Below are 21854 nucleotides of genomic sequence, written 5' to 3' on the forward strand. Positions count from 1 at the left end.
CATATATCCTAGATGTCCTAGGCCATAGGCAGTGAACGGCAAAGACAGTGCTGACACAACCTGAGGTGAGGTCGATACTGTGCAGGAGAGCTAGGTTTGAAGGAACGGACTCAGCCTGCCAGTGAAACTGTCCTACAGGGGAAGCACTCCAAGGTAGCAGTTCAAATTGGAGGCATGGAGTACAAAGAGATGAGTGGTTTGCCTGGGGAGAGTTTGACCATGTGCAAACCATTCTTCTCTTTGTATTCAATCTTCTCATCTATAAAATCAGCTGATAGGTAGCAACAGTTGTCAAATTTGGATATATAATAGCATACACTGGTGACTTTGATAAATAAAACACACAGATGGCTGGACATCACTCTTAGAGATGCTAGGTCTGGGGCAGGGTCTGAGAATTTGCATTTCTACCAAGTTTCCAGGGGACACTGATGCTGCTGGTCCAGTCACAGTTTGGGGACCACCATCTAGAGGGTATGTAAACTCCCTTCCTGATTGGATAATTTTCCTTTGCATACTCCCATGACGGCTTTATGTGGGAAATGTGATTGGATGGGTGATGAGAAGAGGGACATGGTGGTAGCCGGAACCTGCAACTTGACATTCCTTCCCAGAGTCAGAAGCTTGGAACATCCCTCAGCTCCACTTTATGTCTTCACTTCCCTTCAAGCCCTGTCTGCTCCATAGCAAATGGAGCAGAATTTTACCTTTCCCATCTTTCCCATTCTTCAACTTCTCTGGATATTTAATAATATTCTTTTGTTTTTAATTTTTCATTGTGGATAGACACAATATCTTTATTTTATTTATTTTTATTGAGGATCAAACCCAGTGCCTCACACAGACTAGGCAAGCGCTCTACCACTGAGCCACAACCCCAGCCCCTTAATAATATTCTTGACAGTAGTTTCGATGGGGAAGCAGTTTAAGGACTCAAGGTTGAACTACAAACTCATCGTAGCTGACTTAGTCTCACATTGGAAAGTCCTGCATCTTGGAGACCCCATTAGTTCTGAGAAAACCCTAACTAAAGGCAAAAGCAGTATCTGGGAATTTTCTGTGGCTTCCATTCATCTTATACCTACAGAACCTAGAATAAATACAGATGAACTAGCTCATTTTTTTTTGTATTGTTTAGTGGTTTAGAAAGTTAAAACTATTTGAAGACCCTAATATCACATCCTGATGGGGAGTTAAGTTTTAAAATCAGCCTAAAGCAAAAATTGATCATATAAGATCACATTCAACAATCCTTTAAATTACCCATAGGATACAGTATGCATGCAAGCAATTTACTAATTCTTATGAATATTAAAATTTTGAGAGCTAAACTAAAAGGAGACAAATGGAAAATTCCTGTGCGGATGTTTGTGTGATCTAACTGATTCCATTCCCTTTTGGTTCAGCTCATCAGCTGGTCTTACTTCATTTTGCAGGTTAGTCAGAGTTTAATAATCTTCATACATGTGAACACATTTGTTTGCTGTTTAGGGTCTTAAGTGAGGCTCTGCCATCTGGGAGAGGTGTGGGGTTGAGTGGTAGGTCTAGCAGGTGGTCAACTGTGCGCAATATAACTTGGCCACACCTCGATCTTCCCATGGTGGGAAAGAGACTTTCCACCAACGTCAGAATTAGCCTCTGTAAATAGGTCAGTTTGACTACCAGAGTCTTATGGCAGGAAGAGATTAGACAAGGATAAGCTGCTTCTTAAAGTAATTTATGCAGCTTGCTGCTTACTGGGCGGCATTATCACAAGAACACCTTGCTCTAGACATTAGATAAAATAACCAAGTCGCAAAACCCTGTTTGCTGAGCTATTAAGGAAACACATTGGCTAAACTTCCCCCTGCAATGAAACAATTCTCTTCTGGTCATTTCAGGTCAAAAGAAGGCAACTGCAAAACCAAACAGGACATGCTACAAGGAAGTCAGGGTGTAGGCAAATGTTTTTTTTTTTTTTTAAGAAGGGAGATGGTACTTGTAACCAGTCACTGAGAAGGGGCTATGACAGCTAATGCTAACGTTTAGGGTAGATGACAAATTTTTAGCCTAAGAACATCTTTCACTTTTCCTTTTATAATTAACTCCTGGTACGTCTCCCTAACATATAGGGCCTGGACTACTGCAAAGTTTTCAGCATTAGGCCCTACAGTGTCTCTGATTCATCTTTCCTCCAGTCCAAAGAAAGCTATGCTGAGGCTCATTCCCTCCTTGCCCGGTTTAACAAACTTTCCCCTGTTGCAAGAGGCTTTCTTTGCAATTAGCATATTCACATTTTAATTAGAGTCTTGAAAGACACTATAGACCTTAAGAAGTTACCATAATGGTGAGACTCTTGGGTGCCTAGCTCAGGGGAAAACTTGTCAGAAGGCTGGCTTGATAGAAAGCTTTTGAACACCCCCCACCCCCCACGCCTCTCTTAAACTACCCTGGCTTTGGCTATGATTAAGGAATTCTTTTGGTTTAAGAAATTCTACATCTTGTAAAGTTTCTGAACTCAGAGATAAGGCTGATTATAGAGAATTAGGAGGAAGCATTTCATATCACTTTAAATAGTATTGAAATAATTGTATTTAATTACTGCCATTCATTTTTGTCATGGATGAATTATCCCTAGCTCATCTTCCACTAAAAAAGAGGCTAATGCAATGAGTCTCAAAGTGTTGTCCTGGTAATAGCATTAGCTGGGAACTTGTTAGAAATGCAAATTCTTTAGCCCTAGCTTGGATCTATTGATCAGAAACTCAGGGGGTAGGATCTAGTAATCCGTTTTAAGAAGCATTCCAGGTAATTCTAATGCCTGGTTAAATTTGAGAATTATTATGTTGTTCATGGACAGTTAGGTGATTAAAAAATGAAGGGTAAGGGATAGGGTTGTAAGTGTGTGTGTGTGTATGTGTGTGTGTGTGTGTGTGTGGTTGTATGTTAGCTGGGCAGGGACAAGACTGGAGAGTACTTTGATAGTATCTATTTCCAATCACAATGCAGGGTCCAGACTAGTCCTTCCTTGTCCTGGAATTATCTCCAAATTGCTCAGTACCTTTTTGCTGGCTGGCCTTGGGGCTGCAGTTGAACCTGGAACATCATTATTGCCAGAGCAATAATAAGACATCCTGCTGCAGTTGCGATCAGCAATCTGAAACACAAACCATGTCTCAACAGTCAGCTAAATTACACTGACACCCTGAGAAAGTAAGCCTGGAAATCACCATCTCAGAATTCTCCTCCCTCCCTCCCTCTCCCTCCCTCCCTTCCTACCCTACTGGAGATTGAATCCAAAGGTGTTTAACCACTGAACCACACCCATAGCCCTTTTTATTTTTATTTTGAGACAGGCAGGATCTCACTAAGTTGCTGAGGCTGGCCTCAAACTTGTGATCTTCTTGCCTCAGCCTGCCAAGTGGCAGGGATTACAGGTGTGCGCCACTACACTAGGCTCAGAATTGATTTTTAAGACATTTCTTACTTTTTTCTACTTACAAAGGTAAAATACTTTGTCAAAACAAAGCAAAGAAGGTAAATTCACACCTAATTTCACTTGTTCCTAAGTTAATCGCCATTAATAATTTGGTGTTTAGCATCCTATAGCTAAAAACTAGTTAGAATCAGATACTAAATAGTTCCTTTAACATTCTGTGACTTTATTGGGAAAACAGAAACAATGTGAGAACAGTGCCCCTCTGCGGTTTAGCATGGTACTGTACTTAGTCCCCTAAGCACTAATAAATTGTCAAAAACCACTTCTGAAAGGGTCATGCTTTATTCTTTTGGTTAGACAAAAATTTTTCTTTTGTTTGTTTTTAACTGATGCATAATAAATATCCATGTTTATGAGGTTCAGTATGAAGTTTCTATACAGGTATGGTAATCAAGTCAGTGTGTTTAGCATATTCATCACCTCATATATTTATCATTTCTGTGTGGTAAGAACTCTCAGAGGGCTGGGGTTGTGGCTCAGTAGTAGAGGGCTTGCCTAGCATGTGTGACGTCTGGATTCAATCCTCAGCATCTCATATAAACAAATAAATAAAGGTCCATCAATAACTAATAATTTTTTTTTTAAAAGAGAACTCTCAGAATTCTCTCTTCTAGCTATTTTGAAATATTCAATATAATGTCATTAACCATGGCACTCTCTGGAACCCTAGAACTTCTGCTTTCTATCTGTAGCTTTGCAAATGCCTGTGTGTGTGTGTGTGTGTGTGTGTGTGTGTGTGTGTGTGTGTGTGTTTTACTAGGGATTGAGCCCAGGGCTTTGTGCATGCAAGGCAAATACTCTACCAACTAAACTCTATTCCCAGCCCTTTAAATGCCTTTAAAAATTTCTTTAAACTAAAATTTGGAGAAATAACATAAAAGCAGCTATTACTAAGGCCCATTGTGTTGGTCAGATACTTAATGCTCGACTTGAGTGATTAACCTTCATTTCTTTTGAACTGATGGATTCCATTTTGAAAGATGTAGCAGCAAGACTGTCACTTAAAGTTCTGCTCAGAATCAGTTAACAGTGGTAGGAGACTGTCAGAGCATTAGCTGGTTTAGCCACACAGAAACAGTGAATAATATGAATTTTATTTTCCAGCATTGGGTCTTGGTGCTGACATACCCTGCAGTGTGGTCCTATGCAAGTCACCTGCCCTTGGCCTCTGTCCTCCCCCTGCAGAGGTCTTAACCTCTGGCTGAACTTAAGAATCATTTATGGCTCTTTTAAAACATTGCACTCCCAGAGATTCTGATGATCGATAGGTTGAACCAATTTATTGATATTCTATCCTTTAGACTTACAAAATCAACACAGGGATGTGCTGAAGTTGGCTCAGCAGTTTCTGAGAGGTGATTAATAAATTTTTGGATTTTTTTTGAGCCAGTTGTGAAAGGACATTATTTTAAAATTAAATTATATAAGCTTACATTTAAATAAGTTATATTAAAAGCAAAGGTAAATCTGTACAATGTGATATCCTGGATTTATCTTAGAATATACACATGACATTAACAGAAAAACTGTTGAAGCTCAGTTTTAGTTAATAGTAATGTACCAGTGTCAATGTCTTAGTTTTTCACATGAACCATACCGTACAAGGCATTATACACATTAAAAGAAACAGGGTTTGCCATCTTCCCTACCTTTGAAGACATGATGTTCTTAACTTCCTCGTCAGCTGCAGAGTGTGTCCCTGCCAGGTCTGGGTTGCTGCTGCTCATCACCCGGGCCTGCAGCAGCTTTGAGTTCACAGCAGCAGCAGACGTGCGTCCGTAGGTGTGGTAGCGAGGGTCGGGGAGGGCAGTGGTGCCACCTGTGCCCCACCGGCAGAGACATGTCAACAGAGGACCAGAGTCACTTACAGACCTTGAGAAGGAACTGAAGAGGGATAGGGCAGGTAGAGGAATGAAGACCTACCAGATCAAGCCTTGAACTTAGTCTTTTCATCAAAACTTGGTGGGTGGGCACTGTTTTTTAGGGAAGTAGATGGGATAGGAGGCAGGAGAAGTGGTGAGGATTGTGGTGAACTGGAGACACACACCTCATTTCCAGCCTCCTATTGCCAGCAGAAACAGAACCCAGGGTTGCCAGAACTTCTGATTTCTCAAGAGAAGTTCTAAATGTGGTTATTTTTAAATTTATCAATATTTAAATGATGATAACTTTATAATTTCTGGAGTAAGGTTTTCTGAGATTCAAAAATCCATAGAGTTGAGCTGAGCATGGTGGTGTACACCTGTCATCCCGGCAAATTGGGAGGCTGAGACAGGAGGATTATAAGTTCAAGGCCAGATTTATGTGAAATGAGGCTGCATGGACTAATAAAGTACCACGTTTATTTAGGCATGGAATTTGGTAAACTTATGCTATTTATTATATCATGCTGAACCAAAGTTCTGATGGATTATTATCTATATAAATAATTGAGAAAATTAGCAAACTAGATTATCATTATTATTTTAAAAATTTAGTTTGGGGAAATGAGAAAAGGAATTTATTAATTAACTTTTTAGTAATGAAAAGTTTAAGAACCTCTGATACCACTGCCATTGGTTAGACATTATTTTCTTTGTCATTATCCCAGGCTTCGAGACATTAGTCAACACTTCTCCATTTTTTAATCTTTATTTTCCCAGTATGTAAGCCACACTTGATCAAAGTGTTTAATCCTTTTATTTTTTTTTTACTTAAAAAAATTTTTAGTGCATTATAGTTATATGTATCAATGGGATTTATTTTGACATATTCATAAGTGAATATGACATATTTTTAAAAAGAGATCCTCAGCTGAATCATAAATTAGAACTGGGTAAAGAGCACTGAAATATTATCAAATAAGCAAACAAAATAGGTACTTAGAGCCTAAAAAGGAAGGGAGGAAGAAAATGTAGAAAGAAACTTTCGATTTCAGGACTTATATAAATTGTGAATTCTGAAAAATAAGATTGAATTTATTTTGAATTACAAGGTAATGGGATGGGTGGGGCGCCAGATACCCTATTGGGCAACACTACCTTGCTTGGGCGAGTCTCTGTGCAGCTCGGGCAGGCGGAAGACGTAGTGCACATAGGAAGCCAGCAGGCAGTTCCTCCCGTGCTGGTCCTTGCTCAGGTCCTTGCTGTTGTGCAGACTGTTGGCGATGGCCACCACGGACTCAAAGGCAAACTGGGAGAAGTTGGCTGAGGAACCAAGCGAAACGTGAACCTGAAGTGAATGTTCTTCCAGCCAGCAACCATGAGTCCTGACCACTGATCACCTTAGCCAGGCTGCGTGTGGGGTGAGCCTGGGCCAGGGGAGCTCTAGCCCTGGCTCTGTTCACCACAGCCATTCACATTCCCTCCTTCTGTCTTTCCTCTCTAAACCCTGCTGCAAGACTTGCAGGCTGGCATTGTCAATATTACCTGGGAAACATAGATTCTCAGGCCACACCAGCCCTGCTGAATCAGAATCTGCATTTCAACCAGTTGCCCAAGGGATTTGAGAGCCTGCTATGATTTGAACTGCACTGTTGCATGATACAGATTCTTATACAGAATGATCTAAATGTATGTGTGCTATGTCATTCCTCCTGGTGGGCCCAGACAAACTACTGGTTTACTGTACATATGCTCTTGTTCTGGTGCTCCAAGCCTTCCATAGTTTGGCTGCAACCTACTTATCCAGCCTTGTGCCTGTTTCTGCTCAAATTCGGCTTCCCTTCCAGTGAGGCAACTGCCACATTGTCCCACTGCGTATCTGTTTCTTTCCTCCCTGGCTTCTCTCAGGCTGTTACCCTCACCTTCCTTGCTTTTGTCTACATGGATCCTTCAATGCTCTGCACAAATCCCATCTTCCTGAAGCCTCTGACATTGTGCAGTACAGGGCTTAAGTAAATCCAAATGACTCGCTTCTCTGCAGCTTCTAGTGGTAATTTCAGCCTCTCTGTGAAGGCTGAAACCCTTTCCCAGGTCAGATATGCTTCTCATACTTTCTTGTCCTCCCCCACTGTGCCTTCCATACTGCTAAACAGAGTAGGAGCTATATAAACTCTTGGAGATTAATTGCCTCAACTTTGATGGTAAAGAAAATACTCTGTTGTTAAGAAAGCAAAAAATCTGAGAGGTAAAATAAATCCACCAGTTACCAGAAATGGATTTTTTTTTTTTTTTTTGGTACCAGGGATTGAACCCAGAGGAGCTTTATCACTGAGCCACATCCCCAGTGCCTCCCTTTTTCCCTTATCTTTTATTTAGAGACAGAGTCTTGCTGAGTTGCTTAGGGCCTCCCTAAATTGTTGAGGCTGGCTTTGAATTTGAGATCCTCCTGCCTCAGCCTCCTGAGCCAGTGGGATTACAGGCATTGTTATTGCACCTGGCTGAAAAGGGAACTTGAAAGATTTCCTCTAATCACTCAATAAAGTTTATGAAAAAAGCTATAATATTTAGAATACTATTTTCATGTTCTTTTATTTTTATTTCTTTTTAAACATGCATTGAGTATAAAAAAAAATAGCACTGGACTTGGCCTCCCTTGAACTCACATCATCAGTGCAAAGGAAGCACACTGTTCCTGGATTTCTGGAAAACTAGGTTTTCTACAGCCCACCTACCTTGGCCTGTCCTTGCTTGCCCATGCCTACCCTCACCTGCCCATGCCTCCTCCCAGTCCCCCAGGCCTCTACCTGTCTGGCCAGCAATGACCATGGGCTGCACAGACAGCTGAAAGAGCTTGTCCAGCACCAGGTGCAGGAAGAGCACCAGGGGCTCCAGGCGGGAGGAGTTGAGGCAGATGATGCTGAGCTTCAGCTCGTGCTCCAGCGCGCTCTCGCTGATCTTGTGGTCCAGCACACGGATGGGGAAGGTCACTTGGCTCTCCAGGGAGTGGCAGAGGGTGAAGAACTTCTCCAGGTGGTTGTCCTAGGAAGATAGAAAGCAGAAGACCCAGAGGGGACTTATTCCACCAATGCTCACCCATGGATCCATAAGGATAATCAAACAGCTCTGAACGGGTACAACCTCTCAGCCAGTGTTCCAGATCAGAAGTTCTAAGTCATTTCAGAGCAAGGCAATGAACTTCTTTGTAGAACAGAATAGGACCTCTCAATAATGGCTAACTAAAGGAAAAACAGTTTAGGCTCTGATGTGTTCCGTAAGCAGAGGTTGTCATGGCAGGTAAACATACTGTCAAAGAGGTCTAGCAGATGCATAACTCAGTGACAGGCGAGGGAGGGGGGATAGAATTTTTTTGAAAAGCTAATAAAAGAGCAGAAGCATGGAAGGAAAGGAGGTAACAGCAGTAAAGTTTTTCAGATCAAGTTTCCCTACAAAGTTTCTCAAGCAACTGAGCAGGTACTACATTCCTTCATTTAGGTACATTTTCCTAAGGTCTTCCACTTTAAAGGGAAAATGAAAACTGAGTTGGCTTGTAAGTCCCCACAAAGAACTCAAGGTTCTTTTTTTTTTTAATCCATAGACAAAGACCTACGTTGGTCTTTTATTGGCCTGTTGTTTTAAAGTTTCTCTGTTGTATCCCACTCTTCAACACTAGCCTGCAGGGTCTGATTCAAAGTTGGCCTTGGTGTTTCTTACCTGTGTGTGAACAGAAGAGACAGCTTGCACTTCAATATTAAATACTCCCTTATGTCCTTCAGCCCACTTGATGGGAGGATTCTGCAGAGGGACTTTCTGTGTTAAAGAAGAAGAAGAAAAGATAAGCAATCCAATCTCCTTTTCTGATTGCTGTCAAGCAGTGAAAAGCAACTTGAATGTCAATGTTGGGTCCTACAAATAGAAAGCTTCCCCAAAAACTACTGTAACTGGACTTGGAGTCAAGAGCTGTGGATTCAAGCCCAAGTTCAATTCTGCACTAAATTAGTTAATTTCATTTGACGTGTCAATCATTCTCTGGGCTTTAGTGTTCTCATGTTGCAAGCAGAGGGTTGCTCTGTACCTAAACTCCTATCCAGCATTGATAATCATTGATTCTAGGAATTGAGATAAGTACTCTTCCCATGAATCTGGAGTGTCAGGACAGGTTGTAGAGTAATGAAATGAAAGTAAAAGACATGAAATTCGAATGCATTTGAATAATGAAAATAACTTCCCTTTTAATCAAAGTGTTTCTAAGTAGCAGTCCTGCTTGGCTCTAGCTTATTTGTAATGACTCTTTTATATCAGTTATTTATCAATATCTTTGCAGGTCTACTAGTAACTACCATATTGGACTGGGCAGGTCTGCAGGATATTAGAAAGCAATGGAGATGTATCTATAAAATAAAAAGCTTAAGTTGAGTAGAAAAAGGAACTAACGTTTACTCAGCATTAAGTTTATTGTTCAATAGGCAACACCACATTTCATGTTCACAGCCTTACAGGCAGATATAGACTCAGCTTCCTCTTTGAGACTCAGAGAGGGCAAGTAATTCACCCATATCCACACAGCTAAAGTGTGGCCCAATCCAGATTTTGGACCCAGATATGTCTGTATCCAAAACTCAGGTTTGTTCTATGCTTTAAAAGATAAGTGGGAGTTAGCATATGATGAGAAAGTGATTTTGAAGGCTTCTACATGGTGTTCTATGTCCAAATCATAAAGAGCAACCAGAGAACAGCTGTGAAACACTCAGGCTGACCCTTAGCTGGTTGTGAGGAGGGCAGTTTTAGTGTGAAGCCAGGCATGAGCCTGTGGCCAGGGCAAAAGATACCTCTCTTTCCAGGGGAAAAAGACAATAAGAGGAAGAAAACAGCCTGGAGAGAGGGGTAAGGAGCCAAAGAGTTGGGAAGACACTTGACTGTAAAAGTCAGATCTAAATTCAAAGCCTTGGGAATTTTTTTTAACTTAAAAACCCAAAGGAAAACTTAAGAGTGAAGGGAGGATCTCTAGAATAAAGGATCTTCAAAAGAAACACATCATCCGACAGTAATTTGTGGACTCCATTTAGATCCGGAGGCAAACCAACAAGTGTAAGAAATAAATGACTTTAATGGTTTGATGGGGACCTGACCACTGACTGGCTATTGTTGAGATCAGGGAGTCAGTGTTCATTTTTCAAAGTATGAAAATGGTGTTGTGAAGGTTAAAAAAGCTCTTGTTTTCAAGGTACATATTTAAATATGTACAAGTGAAATGATATCTGCAACTTTCTTCACAATAATACTCTGATGTACATAATATACTGATGGAGACCTAAACCAAAGGGACTGAGAAGCATGGGAACTGGAGTTGGAACTGGTGTGGCCGGGATGGAGAGTTTGTGGGGCTGCCTTTAAATGGGCTCACCCCAGGCAGAATGCATGGGTAAGGGGGGCACAGGAGGCAGGAAGGGGAAAAGCTTGATGGTGCATGAAGGGTTCTTTAGAGGAGTAAAAACTTCAGTGTCCACCTGGGGACCACGACCCACAGGAGAAGCTGACAGACTGTGTCCTGGAAACCTTTTCTAAGGATCCTTTCTGGGAGCAGTTTTCATCAATAGTGGGCTTCACTTGTCTCCTCATCTAGAATGCATTATTCTGTGGACTCCTTTGTTGCAGATAACCCAAGGTAAGGTTATGTAGGGCACAGGCTGCATCTACTCAACATTCTGATTTGGTGGCGTCTAACTGAATGAGGTTTCTTTCACAGTCAGATATTTCTCCCATAAGAGCCATAAATTCTCAGAAAATACAGTGTGTTGAGAGATAAGCACTCCAGAAAACATAATGAGCATCCTTGGTCACATTTAAGGGAAGGGGAAGTGATCCAAGACGCTGATAGCCAAGAACTAGCTGATGGCCCCTTGTTGGTTACCTCTGCAGAATGCATGGAGTAGTTGGGAGGCAGTTTTTCCAAGGCAACTGGGAGACAGTAAGATCCAGTTTGAAGACGTTCATTTAGGAGAATTGGCAGCCACTGAAACAGATGATGCAAAGAATAAAGTGGTATTTATTACAGCATATAATTTGGGTAATTTATCTGGCTCCCAATAATCAAATGCAACTAAACAATGATGAGATATTGACCAGGTCTCTTTTTGGCAGTCATTTCTGTCCAGTTCTTTGCATTTTAAATTCCTTGAGAGTTCCTGAGATGGTCATATCAATGATTTACTGCCTTTAAAGCCCAAGTAGTAGCATTTTTCTTTATAACCAATGTTTGTGTGTGTTGAACATCAATGTTCATTTTACCTTTTATATTTTTAAAGGAATAAAAAAAGAAAAAGAGCTACTTCTATATGTGAAGCACATATATTAAATTTGGAAAGAACAGACATTGCAATGCTTTTCTTAAAAAAAATGAATATTCTTTCAGTATCTATCACCTAGTAACTTTCCATTTGTAAAATCCGTCATTTACTAAGTCAACTCATTTCTGCTTCTTCCTATAATCTGCTTTAGGACATTTTGCTACTTCTGACAGGAAAAAAAGCAAGTGAATGGATTTTAGTTGTTTATCTCTGCAGGGACCTTGGCTGCCCAGCACTGCAGTGTGAATTGGCAAGTTGGAAACAACTCACTGAATATCCCAGGAGACTTTCTACGGAGGCTCCTTGCTTCTGCTGACAGCTGATATGATAGAAGGTGAATAGGAGGTGGTGATTTACTGTGAGCTTAGCAGGGAGCTTAATTTTCACTTCTTCATAAAAGTCAGGAGACCTGTTTCAAAAGCACATTATACACAAATAACTTTTAGCAAGAAGGATGACTTCTCTGACTATAAATTGCAATGCCAGGGGCCCTTTTGCTCTTGAGTTAGCCTGCATGGTGTGAAGGCTTGTCATTTGACATTATTCTGTTCCTGAGTGAGATGTCCTTGAAACCATGCTTGTTACTGGATACACTTCACTTACATACAACTGCTCACAAATGAAAGGCTTTGCCAAGGAAAAAGAAATTCCCACATACAATGGAAAAACTCAACAATATAATCTGAAAAGGGGGTAAGGTTCAGAGTCCTGCTGTGACCTCTTTTTTCATCTCTACCCAAAGACCAGGGCCTGGTATGAGGCTGCTCTCATTAAAGGACTGGAGGAAAAATGGATGATGCAGGAGAGAAAAGGAAGTCGGTTTTAGTGAATTACGAAGCCCCAGACACTTGGCTAAGGGCTTCATGCACATTACCCCATTTAACCCTTATGTCAAGCCTGGCCAGTGTTTACAGGAAGCATGTAAATGGGCCTGGGTTGTCAGGCCAGGATCAAACCCAACTCCCCATCCTACTAAATGCAAATAACATTTTAAAACTATTCCATGGTTCATTTTACTGACATAATTATGAGAGTTCTATTTCTGCTGTGGTCAACTTAAAAGCAGGCTGTAGGGCAGGAGAGGAGTCATGTACAGAAAATAAGATGACCAAAATTGGATTTTGCTTCTGGTCACCTCTGGAATCTCAAAGCAAGCTAGAAAATGTACTTCCTTACTTAACACTATAGAACCTCTCTGCATCATACAAGGATTGGAGATTAAAAAAAAAAAGTCAAAATCATATTAGATTTTTTAACCATATTTTCTTCTTCCTGTCTTAGTTGATGGTGAAAAATTTGCATAGTCAACACAGAATTAAGGAACTGGTAAAAATGTCCTCTGTCCTTTAGGCCCTAAATTGTAAAAAACTGTTGGCAAAAGTCACTTGGAAAAGCCAGAAAAACTAGAAGACACTGAAACAATCTTGCCATAAGTTTGGATTCTGAAATATACTTACTTATTATGATATGTAATGGTTGTGTACACTTCCTGCAGAAATTCAGGCCCATTGGACTTTCCAAAGATGACCTGTTCACCAATACAGAATGAACAAAATTAATAGTGACTTTTGGATATATTCAAATCAACTACCAGGGGGCCGGTAGGATGCTGTAGTCTCATAATTTTATAAATTAAGGGTGCAAGATCCTACAAGTGGTCCAACCAAACGGGCAAAAGAACTGACAATGACTGGGTATGGTGGCCTATGCCTGAAATCCCAGTGACTCAGGAGGCTGAGGCAGGAGGATCACAAGTTCAAAGCCAGCCTCAGCAACTTAGGTCCTAAGCAACTTATAGAGATCCCAGTCCAGAGAAAGGTATAGTAACTGTATTCTACGACTTATGAAAAACAGTTTAAATAACCACCCATCTCATTTAGTAACAGATAGTTAAAAAGTACAGATTCTGGCATTTTGACTTCTTAGAGCACATTGTATTATATGTTTATTATTTGACTTATATTTTGCCTCAGGATGAAGAACCATCCCTAAAAGGTGTTGAAGTGGTGTGTGTGTTTACTATTATTAGGCAGTACTTAATATTTATCTGTAGATGCGGTCTGTTTTGGTAGGTATGTAATGCAGTACATTTTCACTCCTCAAAAATGATCTGCATGTCCAACACTTCATAACTCATTATGGAGTAAGGAAAGAGGCTTTCAATTTAGATTGAGGCTGTTTTCCTATCATTTGTGGAACCATACTGGACTAGCTGGAAAGGCACCTGGACACGGTGAGTACAGCTGCCCTGAAGACAATACTCTGTACATGGAGGAGCCCTGAATTCTGCCCATGTGGACCCACAGGGGAAATACCTCCCACCCTGCTGTAAGGTCAGTGTTACCCCCTCTTTACCGGCATAGCATGGCTAGGGTCTTCTCCACACATAAACTGGATTTTTATTGTAATGTTCCGGGCAGATGCTAGTTTGTTAGCAAAGTTCAGCCTCTGTGGGTAGACATAGAGTAGATTTCTGGAAAAGAAAAGAAAAAGAACTAAAGCATAAGGTCTAGAGTTGATTTTAACCAAGTTCTTCATTGAGTACCTAGGCCAGTACTTAGAGAGTGATTATTTTAATGGAGTTTTTCCCTTTAGAATTCGATTATTGTTGGAGGATGAAGTTTCTGTTGATTCTTCCGCATCAGCTGCAGCCATGTGATAAAAAACAACACTTTTCTCTGTTTTTCTATGTAGTGTGACTGCTGATGCTTAGCAAGTCTTAATGTCTTGGAATGTTGAAATCTGCAAGGAGGTGACTGTAGGTCTGATACACAGATAAGAAGGCAAAAAAGGCTCAGCTCATTTTAAACCCAATTCATGACCTGACTTCATTCCTTCTCTTTCTCTTTTTTTTTTCTTTCTAATCCATATGTGGTAATTTCATTTCCTATTGGCATGGTACTCTGTATTAATTTAACTTTCCCTCTTGTTTAAGAGGACAGATCAAACTTCCAAGCTTGGTTGTTATATAATGACAATAATTTGAGAAATATATTCATTCATTTGACAAGTATGTAATAGATATTAGGCTAAGCATAATTTGCATATATTTTTTTTCTATTTGCATTATTTCTAGTATATTCCACTGAATGTAAGCTCCATAGGATAGGTATTTTTTTAATATTTTATTTTTTAGTTTTAGGTGGACACAATATCTTTATTTTATTTTTATGTGGTGTTGAGATCAAATCCAGTGCCTCACACATGCTAGGTGAGCACTCTACCACTGAGCCACAACCCCAGTGTCAGGATAAGTATTTTTATCTTATGCTTTTTTTAGAATTCTTTTTTTGTAATTGTAGATAGATAGCATACCTTTATTTTATTTATTTTTGTATGCAGTGCTAAGGATCAAACCCAGTGCCTCACACATGCTAGGCAAGGACTCTGCCACTGAGCCCCAGCCCCAGCCCTTATCTGATGCTTTTCGATTCACTGATATATCTTCAGCAGCTAGACTAGTGCCTGGGACATAATAGGTGCTAAGTAAATATTTTGTGAATAAAGGAAAATATGTTTTTGATGAAGAATAGTCCTGATTCAAAGAAACAGTAATAATGTTAACATTTATGCAGGATTTATCCTGAGTCAGGTGATATTTTAAATACTTAATATTTAGGGTTGGGGATGTAGCTCAGTGTACATATTTAGGGTTGGGGATGTAGCCTAGCATGGGGAGGCCCTGGGTTCACCAGTACCAAAAAAAAAAAAAAAAAAAGAAACAACCTCCACAGACCCAAATACTTCCTATTCACTACTTTGTTTAAGTTTCATAATTATCCTTTAGGTAGGTACCAATATCATTGTCATCATACCCACATTATCATCCCCATGTTACAACTGAGGAAAAAATGAATAACATGTGCCAAACTATATGGCTAGGAAATGGCAGAGTCAGGACTTGAGCCAGGCAGCCCTGTGCTCTTAACCAAGCTATACTCCCCCTGCGCAGCTCCGACTGAAATGCTAGGAATGGCTTTTCATGTCTACCTTCAATCTCTGGTCTCATTATTTGAGTGTCAACAGTAAATCAAAGACTGGTTCAATTGGTATCATGTCCTTTGCGAAATGTTTGTCTTCTTTGCTCATGATCTGTCTCTCTTTTAACTTCCAGGCCATATCTGCTCCCCAAACAGATACATTCTTGCCCCAAGGGCTTCCAAGATACCCAAACCACCTTTGTGTGGATTGAATACTAAGAGAGAAGTGCCCAAGAAGGAAGTCCAGGTCACCAGACATTCCATCAATGAACGCAGGGTCTCATAAGACTTTACAAGGATTTGCATATTAATAGACAACAGAGTTCTCAACCTGGCCTCTATTGACTTTTTGGACTAGATAATTCTTTGTTGTAGGGAGCTGCCCTCTGCACTGTAGGATGCTCAGCAGCATCCCTAGTCCTCACCTACAGGGTTCTACTGAGATCTTGACCCCCCTCAACTATGGCACCCAGAAATGTCTTCAGATGTTATCATATATCCCCAGGCAGTCAAAATCCCCACATCTGAGGACTATAGCTCTATACGTGTGAATTTCTACAGGACAGATCTACACAAATAAACAGCAGATTGCTTCCCTTTAATACATATAGTTAAATTAAATAACCAATGTCACCTATTGGGTCCGCCACGTTTCAACATTAATGGTCATTGTGATAGCCCTGTGAAGCACTGGGAGAGCTAGTTTATGCTCAAAATCTCTGTGTTCTGGTTTGGTAAAAGGATATGAGAGAATATCTATTTTGAAATGGGTCAGTCTTCAGAACTAAGTATATGCTAGGTGAGGAAGCCTAGAATCAGGAACCAGGCCTATCTTTTCTTTTCCTATTCCATAGTCTATCTTTATTTTCAGAGCAACTTTGAAATTTGTATTGCATACTATATTTCTTTTTTTATTTTTTATTTTTAGTTGTTGATGGACACAGTAAATTTATTTTATTTATTTTTATGTGGTGCTAAGGATCGAACCCAGTGCCTCACACATGCCAGTCAAGTGCTTTCCCACTGAGCCACAGGCACCTTTACATACTATATTTCATGGGCAACTTATCATTACTGAAAGCAATGACACTTATTTCACCAAGGATCCTCAAAACCTCACCTAGTCTCCTACCAGGTATTAATCTGATTCCATTAGACTGGTGGTCATTGAAAATTGCATCCCAAACTTGCATTTCCAAGTTAGTTCCAGGGACCCCTCAGTGCTCTGCAAAGTGTTATCAAGTATATGGGGAAGGGGTAGGGAGTGGTGATCACACAACAGTGTGATCAAACACTACTGGGAAAGACTGGGGTGAATCTTGTGTACTGTGAATGCCTTAGAGGTGGGGAAGGACAGCTTCTTTTTAGGACAGCTTCTTATTTTTGTTGTACTGGGGATGGAACCAGGGGTGCTCTACCACTGAGCTGCATCCTCAATCCTTTTTATTTTTTATTTTGAGACAGGGTCTCATTAAGTTGCACTGGTTGGTTGAACTGCTGATCCTTCTAATCCCCCGAGTTGCTGGGATTAGAGGTATATACCACCATGCCTGGTTCCCCAAGTGTTTTGGCTTCAGAACTCAATTCATTTGTTTATTCTTTCACAGGTGTTATATTCTTAGAAATGATTTGGGAAAACATTGAAATAAACTTATCTGGCTATGGTAGAACATCCCACATCAGGGAAGGAAAAGCAATAGCATGAAGATTCTCTACTCAAATATCTTGCTCAGTAATGAATGTCCCCAGATGTTCAAGAACAAAAACAGTATTTGGGACTGTCAAGAACACACAGGAGCTGGGCATGGTGTGCATTCCTGTCGTCCCAGCTAATTGGGAAGCTGAAGCAAGAGGATCTTGAGTTCAAGGCCAGCTTTAGCAACTTAGTGAGACTCTTTCTCAAAAAAAAAAAAAAAAAAAAAAGTAAGTAAAAAGACAAATAAGTAGCAGTTCCTATTTTTATTTACCCCAGTGTCTCTAAATTGGGAGACCCAGTGGAGGCAGAATGGGGTGACCGTGTTGGGAACAGATTAGAGTTGCTGTCTCTTGTGGCCTTTCTGGGCTCTTTGTACAATGGAGGAAACTGGCACATGCTTTCCCCCTTGATTTCTAGCCTTTGCACCTGGCTCTTTCTAGTTTCCATCTTATCCTCTCGTTGGACTCTTTTAACAGGTCCATTACTGGCTGCATTAACCACTTACATTCAAATGAAAAAAGAAGACAAATTTGAGGCAACAATTTTTAACAAAGGAAAGTGAATTTAATTTAGATGGCAGAATACACAGAAAGCATCAAATATCAGTTAAATATACATGGCCTACCCAGAAAAGTAGGTGACAGGCAATGACATGATGCTCAGGCTTGAGCACCAGCGTTTGTTTGTTTGTTTTTAATGTACTGGGGACTGACCTCAGGGCACTCAACCACTGAGCCACGTCCCCAGCGCCATTTTGTATTTTATTAGAGACAAGGTCTCACTGAATTACTTAGTGCCTACCATTGCTGAGGCTGGCTTTGAATTCTCAATTCTCCAGCATCGGCCTCCCGAACTGCTGGGATTACAGGTGTACACCATTGCACCTGGCAAGCCCCAACTTTTTAAGATGAGTAAACTGAGCCCTAGAGGTTAAGTGCCAGCTCTCTCTGTGGGTTAGCCACAGCCAGCCACAGCATTCAGTGCAGCGCTGGTTCCACTGAACCACATTGTTAACTCAGCAGCACCCCCAGATCTTGCTCTGTCCATCTGAGGCAGCCCAACCTTGATGGTAGGAGACAGAGGAGAATCACAGTTACTGTCAGGAGTGGATGTGGGGGTAGTGACGGATGGCAGAAGACAGTTTACAGTTGGGATGTGGGATGCATGTGGGGTACAGACCCCTCTCTGCCTATTGCTCGCTCTTCTTAATCTCCACTGCTGCCGCTCAAATAAGAGAGCTAATGTTTATCAGAGGACCTGTAGCATTCCTCCTTTGCCTTTTAGCTGTGTGGACTTGGGCAAGTTACTTAGCCTTTATGAAGCCCCAATGGGACTAATAACAGCACCAACCTATAGACTATGGAGGCACTAGCGAGCAAGAACTTAACAAGGTATGGCTGTGATGATCATTTCCCCCGCAGAGCTGATAAGTTAGGTACACTCCACTGTGCCCACAGTGTCTGCGCCCAAACCACCTGAGACTGATGCAATGCTTTATCAATTGATCATGACTTCTACCCTTGCCCCTTATAATCTACTCTTTTTATACTGGTGAGAAGGATCTTTCAAAATGTAAAGCAGGTGTCAGGAACTTAAAAGGGTTTCTTAAACTCAGTATTACAGGTCCTACATCATACATCTCTTGGAAAATTCTTGGATCTTCTCTCGTATCACTTTCACACACTGGCCTTTCTTCAAGGCCAAGGTCATTTCCAACTACTCCCACCCCAAGGTTTTTATACCTGCAGTTCCCAGAGCTCTCCCCAGGTTTCTAAATGACAGGCTGTTTCTCATCTCTTGGCTTTCAGCCCACAGGACACATCCCCACAGGTCTCTCCTACTGTTCTATTTAATTGGTGCTCCACCTTCTCTCTTCTGTCTTTCACAATTACGTAATTATCCTATATACACATATAATTGTGAAAGCAGTATATGAAAGTACTGTGTGCCCATTGTTTTTCAATCCTGAATAACCTAAAAGTACAAAAAAGTATAAAGAAGAAAATGGCCACCACTCATTATCCCCCTACACTGAGAAAAGTCACTGTTAAAACTTTAGCATATTGTCACTTAGTCGTTTCCTCTATACATTAAATCTCCTTCTCAAACGGTGTGTACAAAGCTTTATTTTATTTTTGTGTGACTTAACATTGTTCAGTTATGGTATTTTCCCCAATACGACTAAATAGTCTAATTATTGTTTGGGTATGAGGTATTCCGCAGAATCTCCTGTGTAAATGTAGGGATATTCAAAGGTGAAATGATTGGGTGTGAGAACTGTAACCTAACTGGTCCATCCTAGTTGGAAGGGACTGACTGGATGTTAACTGTAGGTAGGTGGAGCATGGCTGGATGAAGTGGGTCATGAAGTGCTATCTCGAACCTAGGGCCCAGAGCAATGGAGCCAGCCATATATGGCTTGAAACCTCTGTAACTGTGAGTCCCCAAGTAAACTTTCCCTTCTATAAATTGTTCTTGTCAGGTATTTTGGCCACAGCAATGCAAAAGCTAACTAAAACAAGCCAATAAAAATTATTTTAACAGCTGCACTATATTCCATAATATGAACGTGTCATAATTTATACTACCTCCAAAAATAAGTATTTAGAGTTTTTCCTTTTTTTCAATGATAAAACTTTGATGAACACTTTACATGTTTTGCTCCTCTTCAATGCAGCATACTTTAAAAAATTTTTTTTCAATGCAGCATACTTTTGAAATAATACTTCTAAATTCTGTTTTTGCTCAGTTTCTTAATCTTTGAGTTAATTGAAAAGACACCAATCAAACTTGCTTCAGTGCTGTGGTTGGAGGAATAATGAGCCAAAGTTTGTAAAAATGCTTTGAAGTAGCTAGATGAAAGGGGCTGTGTAAATCACAACAGAAGTAGCTGTGTCAGACTGGATAATCAGGTTTGCTGTTACCACATTTGTCCTAGGCCCCATACAGCGGGACCCACGACCCTGTCCCACACAACAGCCAACACAGTCAATAATTTTGCACATTGATTCAGAAGGGGCTGCTCACTCTTGTATTCAAACCTCAGCACAGGTAGTCTGCTTTGCCCATGCTGTGTGTACTTTCTGTGGAGCACACAGCTGGAAGGAAACTTCAAGAGAGTCTAGCCCCACATCTCTATTTGCAAGTCAGGAAACTGATTTCTCAGAAAAGTTGAATAGCTTTGCCTAAAAATTTTTTGAGAAGATGCTTTTCCTAAAATGTAGAATACTAAGTAGCCGCCTATGGTGGTGCATGCCTGTAATTCCAGAGGCTCAGAAAGCTGAGACTGGAGGATCCAGAGTTCAAAGCCAGCCTCAGCAATGGTGAAGTGCTGAGCAACTCAGTGAGATCCTGTCTTTAAATAAAATACGGGAGCTGGGGTTATGGCTCAGCAGTAGAGTGTTCACCTCGCACGCGCAAGGCCCTGGGTTCAATCCTCTGCACCACATAAAAATAAATAAATAAATAAAAATACAAATAGGGCTGGGGATGTGGCTCAGGGATTGAGTTTCCCTGAATTCAATACCCAGTACCTTCCCACCTCAAAAAGAATGCTAAGTAATAGGTTCTGTTAAACTGGCATCTTTTAAAATAACGATCTTGAGATGGAAGATCTGCCTGCATGGTATATAATCCACAGATAAGAGTAGTTATTATCAACCTGATAAACAGGCTCTTAATGTTTTATGTTTGATAAATGAAGTGCCACAGAAAAATCCTAAGAATAACATTATCTAAGGATTTGTGAGGTGTAGCCCATACCCTAAAGATGAATTGCTTGTTAGGACAAAGTTATTTTGAAAGAGTGTTTAGTAACTACAGGTCTAGTCCATGCACAAGACATTTAGGATACTCTTATCTTTCCCCAAATGTGGCCCAAAATGGTTTTCTTCAGGATTATGCATTGTACATACAAAATGGGACAGTTAATAATCATCAGTAGTCATCTCCTTTACAGGATTCTTTAGATGGCTTCTTTTGGTTAGAAACTGTTTTGGGAAACTCCCCCGACCCTTTTTTTCTCACACAGATTCAGCAAAACACCATTAACTTATTTTGTGTTTTTGATTGATTTGCCAGCATGTGGGGAATGGAACCCAGGTCCTCCCGGATGCTAGACAAGTGCTCTGCACTCAGCTGTACCTCCAGTCCTCAACTTATTTTTAAACTGCTGTAATGTAGCAGGCCTTGGGGATAACTGTGGAATTTGGTTTTACTTAAATTGTGGACCAAATCTATCTGTTCTTACCACTTGGGGACCCTCTTTTATTTCCTTTGCTGAGAACATGTTAACCCAAACAGACTTTAAAATCATTCAAAGTCGGGCTGGGGTTGTGGTTCAGTGGTAGAGTGCTCACCTAGCACGTGCAATGCCCTGGGTTCGAACCTCAGCACCACATAAAAATAAATAAATAAAGGTATTGTGTCCAACTACAACTAAAAAAAAAAAAAAAAAAAGGAAAAAAGGAAAAAAAGAAAATGTCTCATGCTATT

At 40.6% G+C, this 21854-nt stretch overlaps 1 protein-coding gene and 1 long non-coding RNA gene across 3 annotated transcripts in view; one reads left to right on the plus strand and one right to left on the minus strand.

The window, feature by feature from the left end:
- LOC308641148 overlaps positions 1 to 21854 on the plus strand; it is a 438634-nt gene that overhangs the window by 285785 nt on the left and 130995 nt on the right. The gene's annotated exons all lie outside the window — the stretch shown is intronic.
- DOCK8 (dedicator of cytokinesis 8) overlaps positions 1 to 21854 on the minus strand; it is a 217955-nt gene that overhangs the window by 68542 nt on the left and 127559 nt on the right. For both annotated transcript variants that reach the window (XM_081279440.1, XM_081279441.1), the window contains 9 exons: positions 14040 to 14157; positions 13142 to 13212; positions 11955 to 12093; positions 11249 to 11350; positions 9052 to 9147; positions 8145 to 8379; positions 6499 to 6663; positions 5128 to 5297; positions 3041 to 3136 (listed from right to left, as the gene is read on the minus strand). In XM_081279440.1, coding sequence (XP_081135566.1) covers positions 3041 to 3136; positions 5128 to 5297; positions 6499 to 6663; positions 8145 to 8379; positions 9052 to 9147; positions 11249 to 11350; positions 11955 to 12093; positions 13142 to 13212; positions 14040 to 14157 — 1192 coding nt within the window. The remainder of the gene's footprint in view (positions 1 to 3040; positions 3137 to 5127; positions 5298 to 6498; positions 6664 to 8144; positions 8380 to 9051; positions 9148 to 11248; positions 11351 to 11954; positions 12094 to 13141; positions 13213 to 14039; positions 14158 to 21854) is intronic.

This window comes from Spermophilus citellus (assembly GCF_964194105.1).
Source record: "Spermophilus citellus genome assembly, chromosome: 2".
Taxonomy (NCBI): Eukaryota; Metazoa; Chordata; class Mammalia; order Rodentia; family Sciuridae; genus Spermophilus; species Spermophilus citellus.